Raw genomic sequence first — 23,836 nt, 5'->3', positions numbered from 1 at the left:
GAATTTCAGCTACGTTGCTCATATAGACAACTGCAGAGGACTGATACCATTTACAGCTTGCTCTATTACAACCATCAATATGGAAAAAAAAGATATACACATATGTCTATATGCCAAACCTGATTGTGACATTTCTTCAATCGAAATTTCTTGTCCCCAAGTAACTAGACAGGTTGAAAAAGAACTAACCAGTACAAGAGTATTTAATTGAACCTGTAGCTTTATGTGAATGGGTTAAACTGAAGGGACAGGGAACTCCTAGGATCTGCCTATTTCTGCTCCCCAATACTGGGCTTACCAGAAAGCCATTACAGTCATTTTTATGTGGATGCTAGAAATGTAAACTCAGGTATTTATTCTTGTATATCATACCCTCATACTCATGAAGGTATCTCCTTGGTCCCAAGACACGATTTTTTAATATGGTGATGGTTAACTATATGGGAGTATTGAATCAAGGAGAAAACAGTGTGAAGGGATAGAATTACATTTAGGGAAAATCCATACATTTGACTAAATCAATATTGACTCATGTAAAAAGTTTAAGTGTTAATTCTACTTCAAGTGAGATAATTATATAACAATAATACCCACCAAAGTACCTAGAACATGCTTTTCTTTCCAACAATCATAAAAACAATCTTGCCTAAATGTCCTATTTATGATCCATTCAATATAAACTCAGAAAATATATTTTTCTGGCCTTTAAATCTTTTTATAAGAACTTTTTTCTTTCTTTTCTACACTACACATGTCATGTTTATCAAGTCACTTTCCTCAATAGACTGTTCCAGTTCTCTCAGGTATATGAATGTTGTTTTAGAAATGATTACTTATGATTGAATAGATTCATTCCCTTTGCACCTAGTTTATAAAGGTAGACAGGGGTTTCTCCACACTGACTCTGAAAACAAGCTGGTTATCTATTAGCCTTTGTTGAGAAGAATGTTTAAACTTAGGTCTCACGTAGACCAGCTTATAGAATTTCAAGGAAACAAAAATGATTTGGGTTTGCCGGAGTATTTCAGAGATTGGTGCATAGTTATAATCATAGAGATTAACTCTGTATGGGCTGTTCACAAAGAAACAGACACAAATGAGAAAAAGTCTTTCTGAAGAAGGCTTAGATGGACATTCATCCTGCTTAGGGGATCCATCAGACCTCTAGATCTAATACTACCAGCTCCTTCTCCCCAGTTAATGTTCAGGCACCTGGGGCAGACACTCATCCTTTGTTCTGAGATCTCTTATTCTAAGGTCATTATGCTACAAACTGGGAAAGGCTTTCAGCTTTAAAAGAGTATGTCATGCACCTCCGCAGGAGCCAAAACTACATGAGTTAATTTTGTTTAATATGCTGCCGATTTCATTTGACAACCTGGAGAAAACTGATTAATATACTCACTACCATGTGATCTTGGACAAATCAGTCATCTACACCTGGCTTTTCTGCTGTTACAATGATGTTGATCATGGCGCCTGTCTCAGAAATGTGAGTTTCTCCCAAGTCTCTCTTCATCAAAGAAGTTAGTGTAATTTTTAAAATTTAGAAGTTTGCTATATGAGTTTGTTAATATATCTCTGACATAGTATTCTTGTTAGATGCAAGTGGCCTCCCATAATAAACCCTATCTTTTCACCACAGAATTTTTGCTATTTTTTTTACATAATATGCCTATATAAAAATGAGAATGAAAATGACAAAATTCTTCCTGTATGATGAGAAAATAACAAAAACATTGCCATCATATTTAAAATTCCATAATAATCTCAATTTCTTTAATACATGACATTTTACTTTACAATGAAAATACTTTCAGTAAAATTAAGCATTAATTTAAACTATCTTGAGTTTAAAAATATATCTGACAACAAAATTACTAACGTTTACATCCATTGTTTCTATATTATATTAAGTATATCTTATTAATAGAAGTGAGTTTACAAAACTATGAACAACACTGTTATTGACTTAATAATGTTCTCAAGATGAGTCTTTTACTTAGGGATTGATGAGTTCAGGACAGAGTTTGCATACTTAAACACAGCAAACTACAAAAGTACAAAGTTAGCTATAGAGAATCTGACAAAATAATATAGAAGAAAATAATTCATTTTTGATCATTTAAGATGCACTGTTTAGAATTATAGGCTGGACAGCATAATTTCTCACTCAGATGATTATGTTCCTATGAAGTACATTAAAGGCAATTTTCTTTTAATGGAGTGTTATATCATCTTATAAAGACAGGAAAATTTCCCTCATCCTCTTTAAAGCTTAACAATTTCTTTCCTTTAAAAACTATACATGATATATTTCCAGAAGATGTAATAAAAGGGACTAACATTCAAGAGGGCCTTCACGATATGCCCAGGTAGAGTGTAAAAAGAATTCAAGTTGAAAAATGGAGATAAGACCTTGATTTCTTAGCTTACATCATGAAATAGGAGGAATGAAAGGACTATTGTTTCTCATTTAGACTTCTAAGTAATAATAGCCAGGAATTATGAAACAAAAAAATTGATGCTGGTTATGATGTGAGGAAAGATAAAATTTTTTTTTCACTTTTTTTTATTCGATATAATTTATTTACATTTCAAATGATTTCCCCTTTTCTAGCCCCCCCCCACTCCCCGAAAGTCTCGTAAGCCCCCTTCTCTTCCCCTGTCCTCCCTCCCACCCCTTCCCAGTTCCCCGTTCTGGTTTTGCCAAATACTGTTTCACTGAGTCTTTCCAGAACCAGGGACCACTCCTGCTTTCTTCTTGTATCAATTTTGATGTGTGGATTATGTTTTGGGTATTCCAGTTTTCTAGGTTAATAACCACTTATTAGTGAGTGCATACCATGATTCACCTTTTGAGTCTGGGTTACCTCACTTAGTATGATGTTCTCTAGCTCCATCCATTTGCCTAAGAATTTCATGAATTCATTGTTTGGTAGGCATATAAACTGATAAAACGACTATGGAAATCACGATAGCATTTCTTCAAGAAACTAGTAAATGAACAACTGAATGATCAAGTTCTACTATTCTATTTGAAGGACTCCTAATCATAAACACTTTTACATATGTGTATTGCTGTACCGTTCATAATAACTATGCTGGTTATGATGTGAGGAAAGATAAAGTTTTATCCTCTGTTGGTAGGCATATAAACTGATAAAGCGACTGTGGGAATCAGGATAGTATTTCTTCAAGAAACTAGTAAATGAACAACTGATTGATCAAGTTCTACTATTCTATTTGAAGGACTCCTAATCATAAAGAAACACTTTTACATATGTGTATTGCTGTACCGTTCATAATAACTATGCTGGTTATGATGTGAGGAAAGATAAAGTTTTATCCTCTGTTGGTAGGCATATAAACTGATAAAGCGACTACGGGAATCAGGATAGTATTTCTTCAAGAAACTAGTAAATGAACAACTGATTGATCAAGTTCTACTATTCTATTTGAAGGACTCCTAATCATAAAGAAACACTTTTACATATGTGTATTGCTGCACCGTTCATAATAACTAGGAAAGAGAGACAATCTAGTTGTCCCTCAAGAAATTAGTGGATAAATAACATGTGACATCATCAAAGAAATTTCTTATAGTAAACATGAAATGTGACATTTGCAGAAAAATGGGTGGAAATCGAAATAATTTTTAAATAAAACAAAAATACAATGGATAGAGAAATAGAAATCTGTATGATGTTTCATATATGGTAATTAGACATGGACTTACAATAGTGTGTGGTACGGTATGGTTTGTGAGTGTGTGTGTGCATGTGTGCGTGCGTCTGTGTGTGAGGTATGTGTGTGTACAGTGTGTGTGTGTGTGTGTGTGTGTGTGTGTGTGTGTGTGTAGACATAGGACAAATAGAAAAAATGGGACCATTAAAGGAAATGATTAGAAAGGGCGCTGTGAAAGGTGCAGCCGTGATTCATCATAAGCGAGAGAGCAGGAATAGGAAAGAAAAGGCAATGGAATATCTGTGACGTAAGAACAGAAGGCTGGCAACTGGAGGAAAGGGGAGTCAGCAAGAGGAGGGCAGCTGGTGAGAGACTCTGGTAAGCATTCAAATAACCATTTTCAGTGGTCATGTCAGCACAGCATGAAGAAAAATCAATAAATATTTGTAGCTTATTCTCATAAATCAGACCTTCTTCTAATTTGAAATTTATTTAATAATAGTGATGACTCTTCTTAAAAGGATCCAGGCAGATATTAAAATGGGAAAAACCATGTTTGGGGTTCTCTGGTTCTCTGATACCTCACAGTCCATTTTGGATTTTTTTATTTTAATGAATCAATTTTCTTTGAAGAATTGAAAATTCCTATGCTCCTTCAGGTCTGATTGATAAACTGCTTAGGTGCTAATACTAACTGTTGTTTCAGACTTTACTCTAGTGAAGTATCTTTTATGTAGGGTGTGTCCCTTATGTCTGTCTGCTTTTTGCAATCAATGAGTACCAGGATGAAGTTGAATTCTCACCAAAAGGAAATATGTGGGAATGTAGTCTAGCATTAGCTTATTATCACACAAGGTATCAATATTTCTATACATTGTATCTAAAGTAGAGCTAAAAGAGTGTGCACTTGCTGAAGGTAATCTCCAATGAAACTGGAGTCCTAATTTTCTGAAATCAACTCAAGTTTCCAGAAATCTTCCTCAGTTATGCTATTTCCTTTAAATCCACCTACTCCATCCCTTCCCTTACAGAAATCATCCAGAGGGATGCCTGCCGATTTGTACAGATCACAGACAGTTTTAACTCATAATCACAAACAGACGTCATAATAATGAAAGAAAAACATTGTTCTGTATCTGCTCTTACCTTACTTATCCCATAACCTTATATTGGAGGTACTTTGTTCTATATCTCCTTAAAGCAATTTCAATTTCTTCTCTCCTTGTAATTTATTTTTTCTTCCTACCTTTGTGTATTTTAGACTTACTAGTAATGGTTACAAATTAAAGGTAAATAATGGACACAATCATCCCTTAGCATCTATCAAGAATTGTTCCAAGACTCCCATATAATAAAGTCTATAAGTTGCCTAAGTCCCTTTTTAAAACTACACGGTATTTACAAATAGCCTCTGAACATCCTGAATTTAATGCTTTCTAGATTGCTTACCATAGGTAATATATTTTAAATGCTATGGGAATAGTTTCATTTTTAAAGGATTGCTTGTAAGGGAAATGACTGTATTTGTTTAAGAGAGAAGCAACTTTTTCCCCCTAAGCAATTTCCATCTGCAGCAGGTTGAAACCTTGGATATAAAACCCACAGGAGGCCAACCTTGTTTACAGCTGTTGAGACAAGGTCTAGAGAACAGAAATCAGAAGGATGTCTTACAAAATGTATCTCATTTTGTGCAAATTTGTATCTTAAATTTCACCTCCAGTTCTCCAAACTTAGAAGAGAAAAACTGTGTTGTAGAAAGACCTCGATAATCAGAAAGGCAACTAACAAAGAAAAATTTAGAAAAAAGAGAGTCTTTTCAAATGAGACAGGTGGCTCATCTAAGTGATTTTTTTCAACCACTATTATCTAATTTTAAAAGTCAGATTAATTAGGTATGATAGTGTAGGTTGAAATGTCAAAAGCAAAAATGTAATTTGAGAAGTATGAGAGAGACACAAAATGAATTTCTAATTTCAATGATGATGGAAAAGCAATTAAAATGAATGTTTGCAAACAAGTACAAGATTCTTTTGTTGATACGGAAAAGACTCTTCAGGTTCCATTATATTATTTTTTTATGGTTGAGTCATTTTAATGCTAATTACATTTATTTTGGCTTATGTTTTGTCTCAGTTGCTGCCATCCAGCAAAAATGACATGGTGATAATTACCATGGCTTACTCTAACCGTTGTAAATTCAATAAAAGTGTACAAATCATTTTTCATTATCCAGCTGTAAGAAGAGAAATGGTGTAGATCTGCCAATAATTTTGAAAGCATATTATCAAAAAATCCATATAAAAAGAACTCATAAAGCATATCAAGACAGGACTTTAATCACAGAGGATATTCTATATTGCTTTGTGTTATTTCCTGAGGACCTATCCCAGGAAATCTATACAAAAGAGGCAGATTATTTGTGGAATTTGCTTTTATTATTGATGCTCATAAGGTAGATATTATTGAATAATTTATTAAATGCTTAGGTTTGTGATAAACTATATTATTAATTGTTGCTAAAGTTTGTAATCATGATAGAGCAATCAGTTCTTCTGAGACCAAGTGAGGTTCAGAAAGATTGTTACTACAGTTGACAAGAGAAACTCAGCTGGAGACATAAGGAATGTTCTATTTCTTTTCAAACTATAATTTTATATTTCTAAAATACATATTTCTATACATAATTTTATGTTTTCCTCTAACATATGTTCAATTTTTTGAGTGCTAATATAGACTTGCTAATCATGACTATATCAAACAAACTCTGTAAACATTGACTCTCTTTCTGGAGGAATTCCACATCTCTTATTCCTCATATGTTTATTACACTGCCTCCCTTTGTCTTTGTCTCTGTCCCTGTCCCTGTGTATCTGTCTATCTGTCTGTATCTCCCTCCCTCTGTCGACATCTCACCACACACACACACACACACACACACACACACAAATACACACATACTTTAGGCAATCTACTATGATGTGCGTTTATGTTTCACTTGCAAGAATTATGTAATGTTCTATAAGCTAGGAAGAATACATGTAAGAATGGAAATGTAGTTTGCTTTTATGAAGGGATAGGAGAAGAAGAAAGTAGGACTTGCTATTCAGTTTTGATTTGTGCAGGGATTATTTATGGAAGTTCAAGACATCATTTGCACTGAATTTTGTTAATGATAATGAGCTAGTTTTAGGGGGGTTGGTAGGGTATATCTCACAGTACACGCTTTTAATTATATCACAAAATGAATTTGTTCATTGTTTGATCTTTGCTTATTTTATTTTGTTTTCTTTGTTTTGAGAATAGGGTTGGGTATCATTTTGTACATTAGCTCTACTAGAACTTGCTCTCTAGCATGCTGACCTCATATTTATGATTGTACTTGATTCAGTTTTGTAAATCTAGAATTCCTGATGACAGAAAGCATGCTTGGATTCTGTGGGGTGTGTCTGTGTGTGTGTGTTTGTGTGTGTGTGGTTTGTGTGTGTATTTGTCTATGTTTATGTATGTATGTATGTGTGTATATGCTAAAATTTACTATCCATCTTTAAGAAAGGTAGAATAATACTTTCTCCATTATGCAATCTTGTAACCCATATGCCAAAGTTACTTAAAGAAATCTCGGTGCAGTTCTTGTTTCTCACGGTGTGGACCATGAGAAGTAGCAGAGGCACAGCCTATAATCTTGTTAGAAATGGAAAATATGTGTCCCTAGTGAAGTCAATTGAAATAGATCCTATAGTTGAACAATAACCCAAGAGGCAAGTTTCAGTTCTGAGAAACATTAACCAAGGCAACATCACAAATCTGTAGTTAAATCGGGACTTACATTGCTTGTGTTTATACTATCTGATTTTATGAAGCCATTAGCTCATCAATAAACACTGACACCACCTCAGGCTATTAGAGAGCCTTTCATTTAGAGGCATCATAATTCAACAGAACACAAACATTACAGGGATTATTTTAGAAATACTTTCTAAGTGGCAAAGAACTCAATATATGCCCTGTCTATGGCTATATATCTACAGTTTCACTTTATTGTTCCACAGTATTTGGGTTGAACTCAATTCTGTGTACTGACACCTAACAGTTTGAAAATGATTTTATTTTAACCTTAAGAAAAACTAAGGTTAACCTTAAGAAAAACTAAGGCTAACGTAGATAGAGCCACTTAAGTATTAATGATCACTGCCAACCAAAAAGTAAGGTAGTTTTCCCATAATAGAAATAGATAATCTTTATTGTCAGAGAAAAGCAAACAGAGCAACAACAAAGCAAGAAAACAAACTAGCAAGCTACAGAATAGCTAGTTAGAAAGACGGGTGGACATTTTAACACTGTAAATATTAAATAAACAAAGCCTCAGAGATCAAATGATAATATTTTAAAGAAATAATTTAAAACTTCCTTTTTTTTTCTTACTTTAAAACTTTCTATTAAAGGACATTTAAGTATTGGTGTTAGCATAAATATTCTAAAAATTGGTCATGCTCAAGATATAAATACCTTGTTTGTCTTGACTTTGCAGAAGTTGGATATTAATAAATTATGAAATGAGTTTGGTTCTAATTATAATGACTTTTTACAGAGGGTATAGAATTTAAAACCTCAAATCCAGTAAAACTGTTTAATAATGAAACTCTTGTGACTTAAAATCAGTCCTTTCTAACAATGATTTGTGATTTAGCTATTATCTATTTTTACAAATTATTTTTTTTCCTAAAGGATCAGAACTTAAATCCCTTTAAAAAGAGTATCTGTTCTTATTTTTTAAATGTTATTCTGCATGTATTTCTTCAATGACTGCATCTATCAAAAAAAAAAAAAAGACAAAAATAGTACCATATCAAAGATAGGTTGGGGTATTCTGGGCAGTAATTACACAACATCTGCCTGTGTCCTCTTCCACGGTGTTTGGATATCTGCTACAGACCACCAGGCCACAGTATGTAAGTGGGTACTGGGAACTAAATTTCAATTCTCATGCTGACTGACAAGGCAAGTCTTACTAACTAACCTACCTCCAGGTCCCAGAAAAAAACAATGTGAAATGCATTCTTTTGATTAGTTGCACATATTTACATAATTTGAATTTAGTCATTCTTTCATATACTGAATGATGATAGGATTTGATTATTGATGTATTTTCTTTTTTAGGCCAAATATAATACATAGTGTGCAGAGTTTTACCCTATAGGAATCTAAACTGTAGCATGCTTTCAGTTTTGAGCCTTTTGTACTCAAGCAAAGATCATCTTCTGAGAACCAAACTTGAGCCTCAGTGGATGGCTACATTCTCTGGCTTTTTCCTGTAACATTTAATAGTCCATTTCTTGAATCTTTGAATATAAAATCAATTAAGCACATTTTTGAATTATATTTATGTTTTTTTTTATTCTCATCTGTCCCTAAGTGCATACCTGATATGTAGCTTAACTCCTAATGCTACCATGTGTAGTACATATTTTATTCTTTATACATTCTAATGGTTTATCCTTCATGTGAGTTCTTAGAAGTACTCAGTGTGTTTATCCCTGTGATAGATACAAGGGTTTATAAATACAGCCATCTGAAGTAGCTCGCTGTGTCGTAAAGGTGATAAACCAGGTGCAAATGTAAATATAGTACAAGGTACAGCGAGAACAAGTGCCAAGAAACGCTGCTGCCATTTATAGGACTGCCTCTGGCTGGGAGCTCTTCCTTTTGTAAATGTGAGAAATGTCTGTAAGGCTGGGCTTTGATTGGGAACATGCAAATGAAACCGTGTAAGAGCTCCTTTTCTTTGCAGCTTGCCCTCTGAGCCCACACGCTAATCTGGATCCTGGAGTATCAACCTGTTGCCATGCAGACATTCCGGAGTGAAGGAAGAGTGCCGATAAATGGATGGATGACTATGATCTCATCCAGAAGGACAAGGTGAATTAAAATTGGAGGGCGAATGAAAGTGAAGCTACTGAAAAAAGTAACAGGAAAGGGCAAAATAATTATGTAGAGTTTCCTCAGAGAATGTGCGGGAGCATGTAAGTACAGCATAGTTTCATCAAGTTAAGTGTGCATTGTAATCAAGGTGTTCGCTTGTCGCTACTGAAACATAACAGTATGAAAAGCAGTGTTGAATAAAGTCTGAGGGCAACAGATGGGCGGACTTTGCTGTGAAACTGCCAAAGCTATGAGGTAGAAGTGGGTGTGGGTGTGGGGGAGCACCCTCATATAAGCAGGGGGAGGGAGGATGGGATAGGGGTTTTGCAGAAGGGAAACCACTGGGAAAGGGATTAACATTCTAAAGGTAAATAAATAAAATGTCCAATAAAATATTATTAATAAGTTAAAAAATAAAGTTTTTGTAGAAAAATAAAAAAGAATATCTTGAAGCCTGTTGTAATAGCATGAATTAAAATAGAAATGAGGGTCTAAAAATTATCTAAGACCCTCTTGCTGAAGAAACCACATTGCTCAGACATAGCGCTTGAAGGAATAACTTTGGATTTGACCAGAAATCCTAAGAAAAACTTTTTCTTAGGATTACCTCTAATTGTATTGATAGGAGTCAGGCACAATGTGGAGACAACAGTAAGCAAGCCTAAGTCCTTCCCAGCTCCAACCTCAATCACAATGGCCAACAATGAAAGATACTCCAATGTGCGAAACAGTGGCACTTATATCTGGGGGTGGCTAATCAAAAGCCCATGATATTGGGGTTCATACCACTCCCAAAGGAATGAATCATGCCTGGAAATATAAATTTTCTCAGCTACCATCTTGAGGCCAAGGACCCTTGAGGAGAATCTACTATCACCACTTTCTTTTCTTTTTTTTTTTTTTGTATAATTTTTTATTCGATATAATTTATTTACATTTCAAATGATTTCCCCTTTTCTAGCCCCCCACTCCATGAAAGTCCCGTAAGCCCCCTTCACTTCCCCTGTCCTCCCACCCACCCCTTCCCACTTCCCCGTTCTGGTTTTGCCAAATACTGTTTCACTGAGTCTTTCCAGAACCAGGGGCCACTCCTTCTTTCTTCTTGTACCTCATTTGATGTGTGGATTATGTTTTGGGTATTCCAGTTTTCTAGGTTAATATCCACTTATTAGTGAGTGCATACCATGATTCACCTTTTGAGTCTGGGTTACCTCACTTAGTATGATGTTCTCTAGCTCCATCCATTTGCCTAAGAATTTCATGAATTCATTGTTTCTAATGGCTGAATAGTACTCCATTGTGTAGATATACCATATTTTTTGCATCCACTCTTCTGTTGAGGGATACCTGGGTTCTTTCCAGCATCTGGCAATTATAAATAGGGCTGCTATGAACATAGTAGAGCATGTATCCTTATTACATGGTGGGGAATCCTCTGGGTATGTGCCCAGGAGTGGTATAGCAGGATCTTCTGGAAGTAAGGTGCCCAGTTTTCGGAGGAACCGCCAGACTGCTTTCCAGAGTGGTTGTACCAATTTGCAACCCCACCAGCAGTGGAGGAGTGTTCCTCTTTCTCCACACCCTCTCCAACACCTGCTGTCTCCTGAATTTTTAATCTTAGCCATTCTGACTAGTATCCCTGACCTCAAGCAATACTACAGAGCAATAGTGTTAAAAACTGCATGGTATTGGTACAGTGACAGGCAGGAGGATCAATGGAACAGGATTGAAGATCCAGAAATGAACCCACACACCTATGGCCACTTGATCCTCGACAAAGAGGCTGAAAACATCCAATGGAAAAAAGATAGCCTTTTCAACAAATGGTGCTGGGTCAACTGGAGGTCAGCATGCAGAAGAATGCGAATTGATCCATCCTTGTCTCCTTGTACTAAGCTCAAATCCAAATGGATCAAGGACCTCCACATAAAGCCAGACACTCTGAAGCTAATAGAAAAGAAACTGGGGAAGACCCTTGAGGACATCGGTACAGGGAGAAAGTTTCTGAACAGAACACCAATAGCGTATGCTCTAAGAGCAAGAATTGACAAATGGGACCTCATAAAATTACAAAGTTTCTGTAAGGCAAAGGACACCATCAAGAGGACAAATTGGCAACCAACAAATTGGGAAAAGATCTTCACCAATCCTACATCAGATAGAGGGCTAATATCCAATATATATAAAGAACTCAAGAAGTTAGACTCCAGAAAACCGAACAACCCTATTAAAAAGTGGGGTACAGAGTTAAACAAAAAATTCTCACCTGAAGAACTTCGGATGGCGGAGAAGCATCTTAAAAAATGCTCAACTTCATTAGTCATTAGGGAAATGCAAATCAAAACAGCCCTAAGATTTCATCTATCACCACTTTCTTAAACCAGTATAATCTCTAAGTGTATTCTAAATATCCGTCCTCATAGCCACAGTTCAGTGTTACTTTCGACCTGAATTGATGAAGCTTCCATTTTCAGAAGAGAATTAGCATTAAGAATTCAGAATGGCTAGATTTGCAGAAGTGAAAAGAGCTGATTGTGGAACTAGTCCCCAAGTCATACATTCATGTCGCAGCCCTCCCATATAAGCAGCAGGCAACATCATGGTAGAAGCCTTTTGAAAGGACGTAGGACCAAGGACATGTGCTGTGAGACTGTCTCTTCCAAGAAAAAGAAAACTAGGTAAATAAGTGAGATGTGAAATTGAGGATTCAGGAGAAATGGGGGCTGGATAAGTGTGGGGATATATCTGGACTGAATCATCATGTGAAACTCAAAAAAGGAACAAAATTCATATTATTTAAAAAAATCATCCTCTAAGAAAGGAATAAAACGTGAAAGATCATAATGATAATATTTCTAGTCCATCAACATTTTCAGAACGCGTTATTGATTAATTGTCAATAAATCTGAGTATCTCATCTTAGGAAGGTAATGCAATTAACACTTTAAAGTTATTCCAATATTTGGTTAAATTTGTCCATTTTTGTAATAGAAGTGAATGTATTTCTATATTATTTTAATTAACAAATAAAACTATAAAATGTTTTGGCTCAATAGAAACTTCTGTTCCTTTCTTAAGACTGTAGAATTTTCTACCAGTAGGAAAATTGCGCATGTGATATGCTTCTGAACATCAACAAACACATATGTGGCTCTGTGTGTGAAGACCATATGTCAACTTCAGGCAGAATATCATGAATCAGGAAACAAGTCTCTTATTACACTGTCTGGCCAGTGAGTCCCGGAGATCTTGGCATCTCTACCTACCTATCATTGGAATTGCAAATGGATAGCATTATGCTAGAGCTTTTAGATGACAGCTGGAGGCTGATGTTAGGTTCTCATCTTTGCCTGGTGAGTAATTCATTGACCAAGTCACCTACTCAGCCCATGGAAAGAAAGTTAACTAAGCAGGTAGGATGGTGACTTGGCTCAGTAAGAGAAAATTGATTCTTCTGCCGTCATTTGGACTGAATTGGATTTTCAAAACACAAAACACGCAGAGTGGTTTGCATTTGTATCTGCAGGAGTGCAGCAGATGAAGACAGGAGGGGAGTATCTCAGAAGCTCACTGGCAGCCCTGTCTAGCTTGCATGGTGTGTTCTGAGTCAGTGAGATAGTCTGTCTAAGAGGAAACAAGGAAACAAAACAAAACAGGGCAAAGGGAGTGAGTGGTCCCTGAGAAACAGCATCTCAGGCTGACCTCCGCTCATCACCTTCATGCATGCATACATGTACAAGGACAGTTTCCCTCATGAATATACACACAATGGAAAGAGGTAAGTTTTCTAACACTATGAAAAAAAACATAATTTATGTCTTTATTTTATTTTTTTCTGGGACTTCATTAAATAGTAAAAATTGCCACTGTGTATACCCACCAAAGTGTCTTGTACTGCAAATTAGTCAATTAAGCTGAAACCTATGGGATTCTTAAAGACTTTTCTTATATATGTTATATATCATATATATTATACATACAATAATATATACAATTTCATGACAAAACATCACAGAAGGAATCCATATGGGTTGTTAATCTCTTGTCACCTGCAGCACAAGTATAAAAGAGAAGGCTCGCAATGACATCACTCATGGGGTGCTACTCCACACTCCCCGCTTCAGCTTCAATCAGAAAAATCACAAGAGTTGGTTGCACTTATGTCTCATTATCTGTGTGCTGCAGGTTGAGAATAATTGCTGAATAAATTAGCATCAGATCAGAGAGCATGAAATTAAGGACACAAATAAAGTAAGTCGCAACATGGTAAATTGAAAACAAGTTGAAGACTTCCTAAGTTGAACATCAAGAGCTGCATTTAAAAAAAGAGAGAGAGAGAAATACAGTTTCTGCTCACACAGATCACAAAGTTGAAACCAAAGACATTATTTTCAGCTTTTACATTTGCTTTCTTAATACACAGACTTCCTTTGGGTAGCAACATCAAGCAGAATATTTCATTAAGAGAATGAAAATTGAAAACTATCTTCTCTGCAGTGTCATTTTTTAGAATAGAAATCATAATCTGCATAAGATCATTTGTTGAGTTCGGCATTAGCATAAAAATATATGATAAATTTGCCTGTTTTATTATAGGAAGTTGTGTGTGTTAAGTCCCTCAGTACACTGCTGTATAAAGATGGTCTACAATAAGTCAAGAATGTGTAAAAGCATGTGAATATATCTTATAATTTGGAGCATCAACTACTACTCTGAAACATGATTATTTTAATACATGTAAATATGTCTTTCGGTAATACAATTTTAGATCACACATATTTACTAACCAAATACACAAAAGGACATTATTACAGTCGCTATGGCTAACTATCACTAGAGGTAGGTATTGTTTAACTTCCTTGTATGATAGTGAGGCGCCAGGTGTTTAAATAAAGTGGCTCTTTTGAAACAGATTTACATAAGATAGATTTACTTAAATACCCAGTACATTACCTATCTTCTCTGAGGACAGCTCTCAGTTTGGCTCGAGAACTAAAAACTGTATCAAATATAAGAAAGTTAATTGGAAGATTTTAAGAAGAGTTTTGGACCAAATAAGGGGGCATTGTAGATCATCTTGATAACACTGGAATGACCAGCAAATCACAGGGAGGTTGACAGAGGAGTGACTGTGTCACATGATTTGTGGAATTTGAAGGAATTGTGAAGACAATGAATGTGAGGTGTATATTGCAGGGGAAAAAAGGCAAAATATTCAGAGCCAAATACAAAGTACAAGTAGTTCTACCCTGTTAGGAAATACTTTAGGTTTATAGTTTAACTCATATTTTTTTTAGTGAGAGGAGAACTTGGGACTCTGAGAAAGCAGATATATGACACATGTAGCACAGGATAAAAACACTGCATGTGCACTGAAAGGACAAGGCCAGCTGAAACATGCAATGAAAATCCTAAAAAAAAATCTGGAGGTTGAGAGGCTTAAAGGCTTTCTTTAAATACAGAGTGGCATGTGTAACTTTGGACAATCTTCAAATATACACTTGATGTTTCTGAAATTATTAAGCAGAAGTTACTGTGGCAGTGAGAATTTTTAAAAGAGTGTCTAGCATTTTATTGGTCACATGTCTATTCTTTTTAAGAATTAAAGTAGTGTCTATAATTTAAATTATATAATACCCATCAATGAGATAGATCAAGGTACATTGGAACCCAGCAGTAAAGGTACATAGTACATGACATAGTACATAGTACATAGTAAATGACATAGTACAGGTAAAACAGGTGCTGGGCAGTGATGGTGCATGCCTTTAATTGCAGCACTCAGGAGGCAGAGGCAGGTGGATTTCTGTGTTCCTGGCCAGCCTGGTCTATAGAGTGAGTTCCAGGACATCCAGGGCTATACAGAGAAACCCTGTCTCAAAAAAACAACACCAAAACCAAAAACAAACAGACAAACAACAACAAAAAACTCATGGCAGCATTGCCCAAGGAAGTACTCACTGACTACAGAGCCATACATTTTTATTATTATATTCATTTGATTCTCATTCATTCATTCATTCATTCATTTTCCCCTACCTGTGTGTATTCAGAATTATTGATATACCTGACATATGCATGTCATATCAAAGAGAGTTCTCTGAGCAGACTTTTATCATTACAAGCTATAAATTATGTGCCTTATGACAAAATAAGATAGAAGAAAATCATTCCTTGACTAGTGGATTATCAGTTAACGTCTTTATTGAGCAACTGAAGATTAAAATATTTGAAATCCTTTACAGAGAGGCACACTACAACAATATGTTTGTAAGATGCTAACAAATATTTAAATAGAATGTAAACTTCTGGTAATTCTGAATTAAAGCTGTATTTCCTTTAATTAAAAACAAATTAATCCTTAAGGATTTTTTGAGGCTATTGATGAGAACAATTAATTCCCAGTAGCACAAAACTAAATAAATAAATATTACAGAAACAGGTCCTACGAGATCACTCAGCTGCTGAATGAAGCCTAGGCTCACAACTAAAAATTCAATGATTGCATAAATAACTACTATTAAAAAGCTTAATCTATTTTATTTTGTTATTGTTTTACTCAATATAATTTTGTCTTCTATTTTGTTTTTGGCAGTGAGTTTTTGGTAAATGAATATACATTTTATGAAATGAAAATTTGCAGTTGTTACCATCTTTAAGAAAAATTTGCTACATATAGGAAAAAATTGAACTATTTGAGAAATTAATACTTTTGTTTGGCCAGTTCTTTTAATGTAGAGCAGCAGTTCTCAATCTGTGAGCACTGATCACAAGGGTCATTTAAGACTGGCAGAAAACACAAATCTTTGCACTGAAATTCATAACTAGAAAAATTAGAGTTATGAAGTAACAAGAAAAATAATCTTAAGGTTGTGGATATCTGCAACATGGAGAACTATATTAGAGTAGCAACATTAGGAAGGTGGAGAACCACTTATGTAGAAGCCACAAAGATTTAAACAGATAGCTATGATGTATATTACACAAGTGAGCGCACAGACACACACACACACACATACACACACACACACACACACACACACACAAACAGTGTGACTCTACTTACTTTTAGTCACAACGCCTTCTAGATGGATGATGTTTGGATGATCAAACTGCCCCATGATGCTTGCTTCACCCAGGAAATCTCTGCGCTGCTTTTCAGTATAGCCTACTTTAAGAGTTTTGATAGCCACAGGTAATTCTCTTTTTCCGGGTAGTTTCAAACGTCCACTACAAACTTCACCAAATTCACCTTGTTATAGAGATGGAAGAACACTGTATAAACTCATGTAGAATTCTTATTTTAATAAAACTTCTAGCAAAACTATAAACTTGTGAAGCATTAAGGTTCAGATGGAAGAAAGAAAATTAAAAGTGAAACCAAATATCCACAGTAGTATTAACAAATGTAAATGTCACATTTAGAAATATCTTATGTATGTGATCCAAAGACACATTAGGGCTTACTAATTTAAACTAAACAATCCAAATGGTAGCATTACATAGAAATTAAAAACAAAAACTGACTATACTTCATTTTGGTTTTTCTTCCACCATAGTCTACCAGGACCTACTACTGATGATAAAAAAAGAAAAGGGAATAAGACAAAGATTAATTCAATTGTGTAAACACATGATCAAGATGAATTGAACAGAGCAAATAATTTTCAGTATTACAGATCATATATATATATATATGATATAGATAATATAGATAATATAGATAGATATAGATTAGATAGAGATAGAGATAGAGATAGAGATAGAGATAGAGATAGAGATAGAGATAGAGATAGATAGATATGGGCTATATGGGCAAAGACTCTTTACTAAGACAGACATTTGCTCATTGAAATATCAACTACACAGAAGATGGCATTGAGAGGTGAAATGAGTTACAGACAATTTTGAAAGTCAATTACAAAAGGTTAATGATATGCTATTGGAGAGCAAGACATTGATGTATTATATTCTGTAGCACAAACAAAGCTCAAAAGTCAGATTTTAGACATCCTCATACCTGCACCGATGACTCTCTCGATGGTGATGCATGAAGCTTCAATCTCCTTGGCAAATTCATGAACAGCTTGGTTGGGGTCTTCATACGTGTGTGGATCAATGTAGGTTCTTACTCCAGGCAGTTTAACTGTAACAGTACATGAGTGTTACTGTAGTAAAGATGGCCGTGCTTAATTATGAATTTGTGAGCAGGCAAGTTTGACCGAACTCCTTTACTTCCAAAAATGGTTGAGTTGCAAGAGCATGCTTTTTCCTGATTTATAATGTTTATATACACGGTTATCTTCTTTTACAACTTAAAATGTGGATGTTTCTGTACATAAAATGTATATATGATTGCACATTTGTGTAAACATATTTCGCGATACTGTTCAGAGAGTGGGACTTGGATACATAAGGAGAACATTGTGATTACTGAAGAAGGCAAGAAAATAATGGCTCATTTGCTGGTATGGTCTATAGAGTCATGTTTTATGATATTGTAACAAATCATTATTTGTGACTTTAAAAGACCATTTAAAGCAACTTCTATATATATACTTCTGGAGAAGTCAAGAGGAAATCAGAACTTCTACTTCTCACTCTGGGTCTGTTCCCATAGATGTGTATATTACCTGAGTCCTAGCTACCAATATTCACACTAGGATGCCGTTTCAAAGATGGATAGCAAACACAGGACTATAAAGTGGATGCCATGCTTTCAATGTTATGCATTGTCCTGGTAGACTGAATGAAGTGAAATATCTCTGCCTCCATACATATTTCCAATTGACTCATGTTATGTACCACTTACAGAAAAGTAAACATATTAAAATACTATAATTAATGCTCTCTGAAATGTATTTTTAAGCTTCTTATTGAAATGGGATTCCATACATATCTTTTAGAATTTGGTTTCTTTCAGGTCATTTAAATCAAGACTGCTGACAGAGAGTCTCTGTTCAGCAGGAAATTCCTATTACAATCCCACAGAACAGAAGCAGCTGCAAAACTTTCATTCATCAGACCTGATACCATTATTTAATGAGATTTTCAATCATACTCTATGGAATTTGGAGTCCACTTAAAATGTTCATTTGACATACAATGGCATTTTTATAATAAACAAGGCATTTTATTTTAATGATCGTAATGGAAATATTTGTTTTAGAACCAATTAAACCAGTCAGAGGGTACCCAAAGCCATGAGATATTGATGCAAGAAGTACTTGCTTGTTTTATAGGCAATGCGTTTAGTCAATTACTACAAATTGTCTAACCTGAACAGCAGTCATCATAATAATAGTATCTCTTGCTTTTATTTTGCACAATTTGCTTACTGTGCCCATTATGAAAGTGCATCTTTTCCTCTTCTGGATCCTGCTTTGCTTTGCTGTAGCCACACCGCCTAGAACAAAGTGAGCTGCAGTTAGCCACATCTAAACATGGCGAATCAATCACATCTCCCCAGGAGCAGCAAATGCAATCGGCGTTTCTCAAATTTCCTTGCCAGTACTAAGAAATGAGAACAACACTCATTTTTAATGGAACTCACTTTTTGAGGTGCTATTTTTTGGTGCCCAGCAAATCATGTTATCTAGATTATACTATCTCAAGCCATCTAAGCCTATTGTTAAGGTCATTACCTAATATACCACACACCAGGCATCTTCTATTCTCTCTTTCATTTATTTTCAGCTAATTTGCCACTACATTTTCCGGCTTTAATTGCTCAACATTTCCTCTTGTTCATGGTCTTCTACCTTGAGCACCCTCCCAGATACCAGATGTATGTATGTGTGTATATATATATATATATATATATATATATATATATATATATATACTTATATGTGTGTGTGTATCCTCTTTCCACTAACTTGATCCTTACCATAGCTGCTTTAATAATTCTTTTCAATCATATTTACTAACATAATTATGTTATTAAATAGAAACACAGGTTGCCTCTTATCTCCAACCCCCCAGATATTAATCTCTTGCATTGATCATGTAGCCAATAATTTGCAAGTGGTTGAAAAGTTCTCTCATTCTAACATCATCTAAAGCTTGTAAATGACAACTTCCTATTTTGTGACTATATATTACTTTTCTTCATATCAATTGTCAAACAATCTTAATTGATTCTTTTTCCTTGATGTTTCTCTCTTCTCTCAAGATTTATAAAAGGATAGTTTTCATTCTATCCATCCATTTTCACTCATTCATTTAACAGCTCTGGATTAAGTTCTTGGAAAGATCTATTCTCACTTCTTATATATTGCTTTTATAGAGGTATTCTAGGGCCTATCAAACTCATTAAGCTTAACAGAAAACCTCTGTATTTCTTTCTATTTTTCCCATCATTCTCATCCATTTTCTGTGACTAATACTAAAATGACCTTGTCCCTTAAAATTTGAACATTAACCTTATGTTCTTTACTATGACTCAGTTGTTCCAAGATCTTTATGATACACATCTTAAGACCTGTCTCCTCAGCATTTCTTCCACTACATCATTAACAGACTTTCATTTATTATCTGGATGTCTGTGCCTCCAGAACAGCATCTGTCTATTCCATAGCTTATTTCCTAAAGTGTACTAGCTAATCTCTCTTGATTTATTTTGGTTTAATCAGCAGTGTTTTTCTATGGATTCCTGCTGTCCTGGAGCTCACTATGTCGTCCAGACTAACAACTAACTCACAGAAATCCTCCTGTTTCTGCCTCCAGAGAGCTAAGATTAAAGATATGTGCCCACCCTGTACTCTGACCCTCCAAAGCGTACTAGATATTCATATTGCCAAAACACACTAAAGATATTATTCCACGGAATTATCTTCCTACTGTTGTCATTAATATAAAATAAATTAATAACAATATTCTGTATCTTTTCCTAAAATTTGCTTTCATTTGACTGCAACATAATATAAAATCTCTAAGAGAGTTCTGCATGTTTTCACACATTTGCTCTTATTGATTCCTTTTTAAGTATATTCTCCAAAAGTGTCCAAATTTTGATTGCCTTTTTAAGACTTGCTTTTTATATTCCCCCTGAAATCCCAATTATAGGTAGGTCACTATCTCGTAATGTGATTCTCACACTCTAGTGCAATACCTTCATTTAGAATGATTTTACTTCAGTAATTTTACTATTTGTCAGAACTTATATGACAGGAATTAGTATTCATTTACAAATTTCATCAGTAGACCAGTATCTGATTCGGAGTTGGCATTCAACATATTTTTACATTGATGAATGAATACATGAATGACTGGATGATGCTTTGATTGTGCTTACACAATGACAGGTATTTGGAAGATGACTATGCTGATGAATACCGAATTGATGTGGTACATGATTAACTATATAACATTAGACAGCCAGAAAATATGAAAATATTTAAATTATTTTTAGTGAAACTCAAAAGAAGTGATTTTTCTATTCATAAGATCCCACCACAAAACTGAATGAGATAAAAGTTTCATTAATTATTGCATTAAAAAGTACAACCAGAATGACTAATTATTCCATTACAAATTTCCTGACAGTTATTGTGTGATATAGGTACAATTTTAAATAGGTCTATACCAAAATTGCACTTTGGTTTTGTATATGAGATTATTCAAAACATATTCAAGTATTTTAATATAAAATATGTAGTTAGTTTTGTATTAAACAGATATAACACAATGATAAACATAGTACATCTAGTGTCAAATTTTAAAAACTACAGCTACCTGTATTATATTAAGGTACTAAAATTAAATTGTATATTAACCCTATGCATTTTGGGAAAACAAAAGGTAATGAATTAAATAAATATTGTTTTTTAAAAAGTATATATATATATATATATATATATATATTTTTTTTTAGAAAAGAACACTCTAGTGAATCAATGTATTTTTTTAACCTTAATACTAACACTTGCTTCATTCCTTCCTTCCTGAAGCACCCTTAAGACTTGAAACAGCTCATCACAGTGAGGTAGATAGAAAAATGAAGAAACAAATAGACAAAATTGCATTGACAATAGAATTTTGTCCATTCCAGATAGCACGTGCTATTTCACTATGTTGCTCCTACTTTGCTAGGTGTTGCATGCCTTTTTGTCTCTAATGTGACTCAGGAGAGCAGTCATTGTTATTTCTTATCAACAATGCTCTAAACACAATCACATAAATTTATCTTGAGACTTTTGTTATCTAAATAATATTGGCAAAGACTTTAGTGTGGGAATTCTAGGGAAACCTAAAAGGCTTTGTGTCGTGTCCTTCCCGTTTACCTCTGCAAACAAGGGTCCATTTCCATTCTCAAGACTCCCACTTGAAAAGTAAATACATTAAAATAAGCTTTCAAACTACATCTTCAATAACCTTTACTGTTAAATAAACCTTATAGATATTTAAATAAAATGCAAACCCTTCATATGAAAGAGGAAATAAAACTTCAGAATCATCTTCAAAAACATCTGGGAATACTTTGGTGAGGAGTGGGTTTACATTTTATTTTCTAGAGGTTAGAGTCAGGGGGGTAATAGAAAGGGGTTGTTTTAGACTGTGAGTGTCTCGGGAGCTCTGTAACATATACATTGCGTGTCACATTAACATGTAAAATTAAGTTCTGGAGCCCCTAAAGTATCATTAAACCAATCTTCAACAAGACACAGCCGGTGAAAGCGCAGTTGGCAGAGGCAGACACTCCAGTTGTTCAGCCTCATTAACAAGGCTTTGCATAGAAGCATGTTCAGCTAATATCTTCTTCCCTACCTGCTCCAAATAGATCATTTTAACCAGTCAAACAGTCCATGGATACTTCACATTGCACACAAACTATTCCTTCCATGTTTTCAAAATATCACTTTCCTTGAACAAAAAAGATTTTACGTTCCTTCATATAACATGGTAATTTGATGAGGTTTAAAATGATTGTGCTAGAAGTTTATGGACTGTTTGTTTTGAAAGAAGCCCTCTGTTGATGTACTAACTTGTTTCTCAAGAAAAGTATTTTCTTTCTGTAATGACATAAGATATGATATGATATAAAAGCCTAATTTCTATTAATTAATTAGCACTAATTCAAACTGCCAGAGAGGTGCTTGACATATAAATATAGTCACAACCCTATGTAAATTTAGAAAGTAATTAACTGTTTTCCTTACCCATCCTAAGAAACAAGGTGATATAACTTTGGGAATAGGAATACTGTTCTTGAAAATATGGTCCCAGTCATTAGATTAGTATTTGGTCTTTAGAAAATCCCTGAAGAGGTAAACACTCATCTATGTAGAGCTGGAGGTATCAGCGAATAATTTATTTCAGGGTATAAATTTACATTTGATGATAAATTTGGGATATAAATGTAATACACTCCAGAATACTGAGCAATACACAGAATTGGTGGTTTGTTATGGCATTCTTGTGGCTAATGATGAAATGGTTAATAAATAATGTAGCCAAGATAAAGCATAAATACTGGCTCTAAGAACAGTCTTTTATAAAACTGTAGTATCCTATTATCTTAATCTATAGTAATACATTACTTTTTTGAATGAAGTAATGTTGCATGGAATACAATAGTGGAAGGAAGGATAGTTTGAATTCAGGGATTTTTAAAAAATTGATGATATGTATGAGATTGTCATATGAAAACAGACATCTCTTTCTTATTCTTCTGTTTTGTGGGTTAATTATAATGTGCCTTTGTTGATATTTACAGTAAAACTTTTGTAAACCCAAAAATGTGCAGCAGCATTAGAATTTTTTGTCTTGCTCATAGAAACTACACAATCTAGTCTTATAAAACAAGGTATCACTGCATAAGAGCTTGCTGGCCTAAAATTTTCTATGGTAAGCAAGCTGGCCTAAAGCTCACAAAAGTCCACTCACCTCTGCCTCCAGGGCGCTAGTAATATTAAAGGCCTGGACCACCACTATGAGTTAAAGTTAAGTTAAAGTATTTTCTTTCTTTTTTTTTTAATATTTTTATTTTCTATATTCTTTGTTTACATTCCAAATGATTTCCCCTCTCCCGTATCCCCCTCCCCATATGTCCCATAAACCTTCTTCTCTCCATCCATTCTCCAATCACCTCCCTCCTTTTTTTTCCTCTGTCCTTATATTCCCCTCCAATGCTAGATCAATCCTTTCCAGGATCAGGACCTTCTCCATACTTCTTCATGGGCGTTATTTGTTATGCAATTTGTGCCTTGGGTATTCAGGGCTTCTGGGC

General features: G+C 34.6%; 1 protein-coding gene across 9 annotated transcripts in view; it reads right to left on the bottom strand.

The window, feature by feature from the left end:
* Nucleotides 1-23,836, bottom strand: part of Epha5 (EPH receptor A5) — a 356,777-nt gene that overhangs the window by 41,972 nt on the left and 290,969 nt on the right. For all 9 annotated transcript variants that reach the window (XM_052198455.1, XM_052198457.1, XM_052198456.1 and 6 more), the window contains 3 exons: nucleotides 18,945-19,012; nucleotides 17,627-17,752; nucleotides 16,673-16,858 (listed from right to left, as the gene is read on the bottom strand). In XM_052198455.1, coding sequence (XP_052054415.1) covers nucleotides 16,673-16,858; nucleotides 17,627-17,752; nucleotides 18,945-19,012 — 380 coding nt within the window. The remainder of the gene's footprint in view (nucleotides 1-16,672; nucleotides 16,859-17,626; nucleotides 17,753-18,944; nucleotides 19,013-23,836) is intronic.

Source organism: Apodemus sylvaticus, chromosome 11, assembly GCF_947179515.1.
Source record: "Apodemus sylvaticus chromosome 11, mApoSyl1.1, whole genome shotgun sequence".
Classification (NCBI taxonomy): Eukaryota; Metazoa; Chordata; class Mammalia; order Rodentia; family Muridae; genus Apodemus; species Apodemus sylvaticus.
The sequence above is the reverse complement of the archived record's forward strand: the minus strand, read 5'-3'. Positions and strand labels throughout refer to the sequence as shown.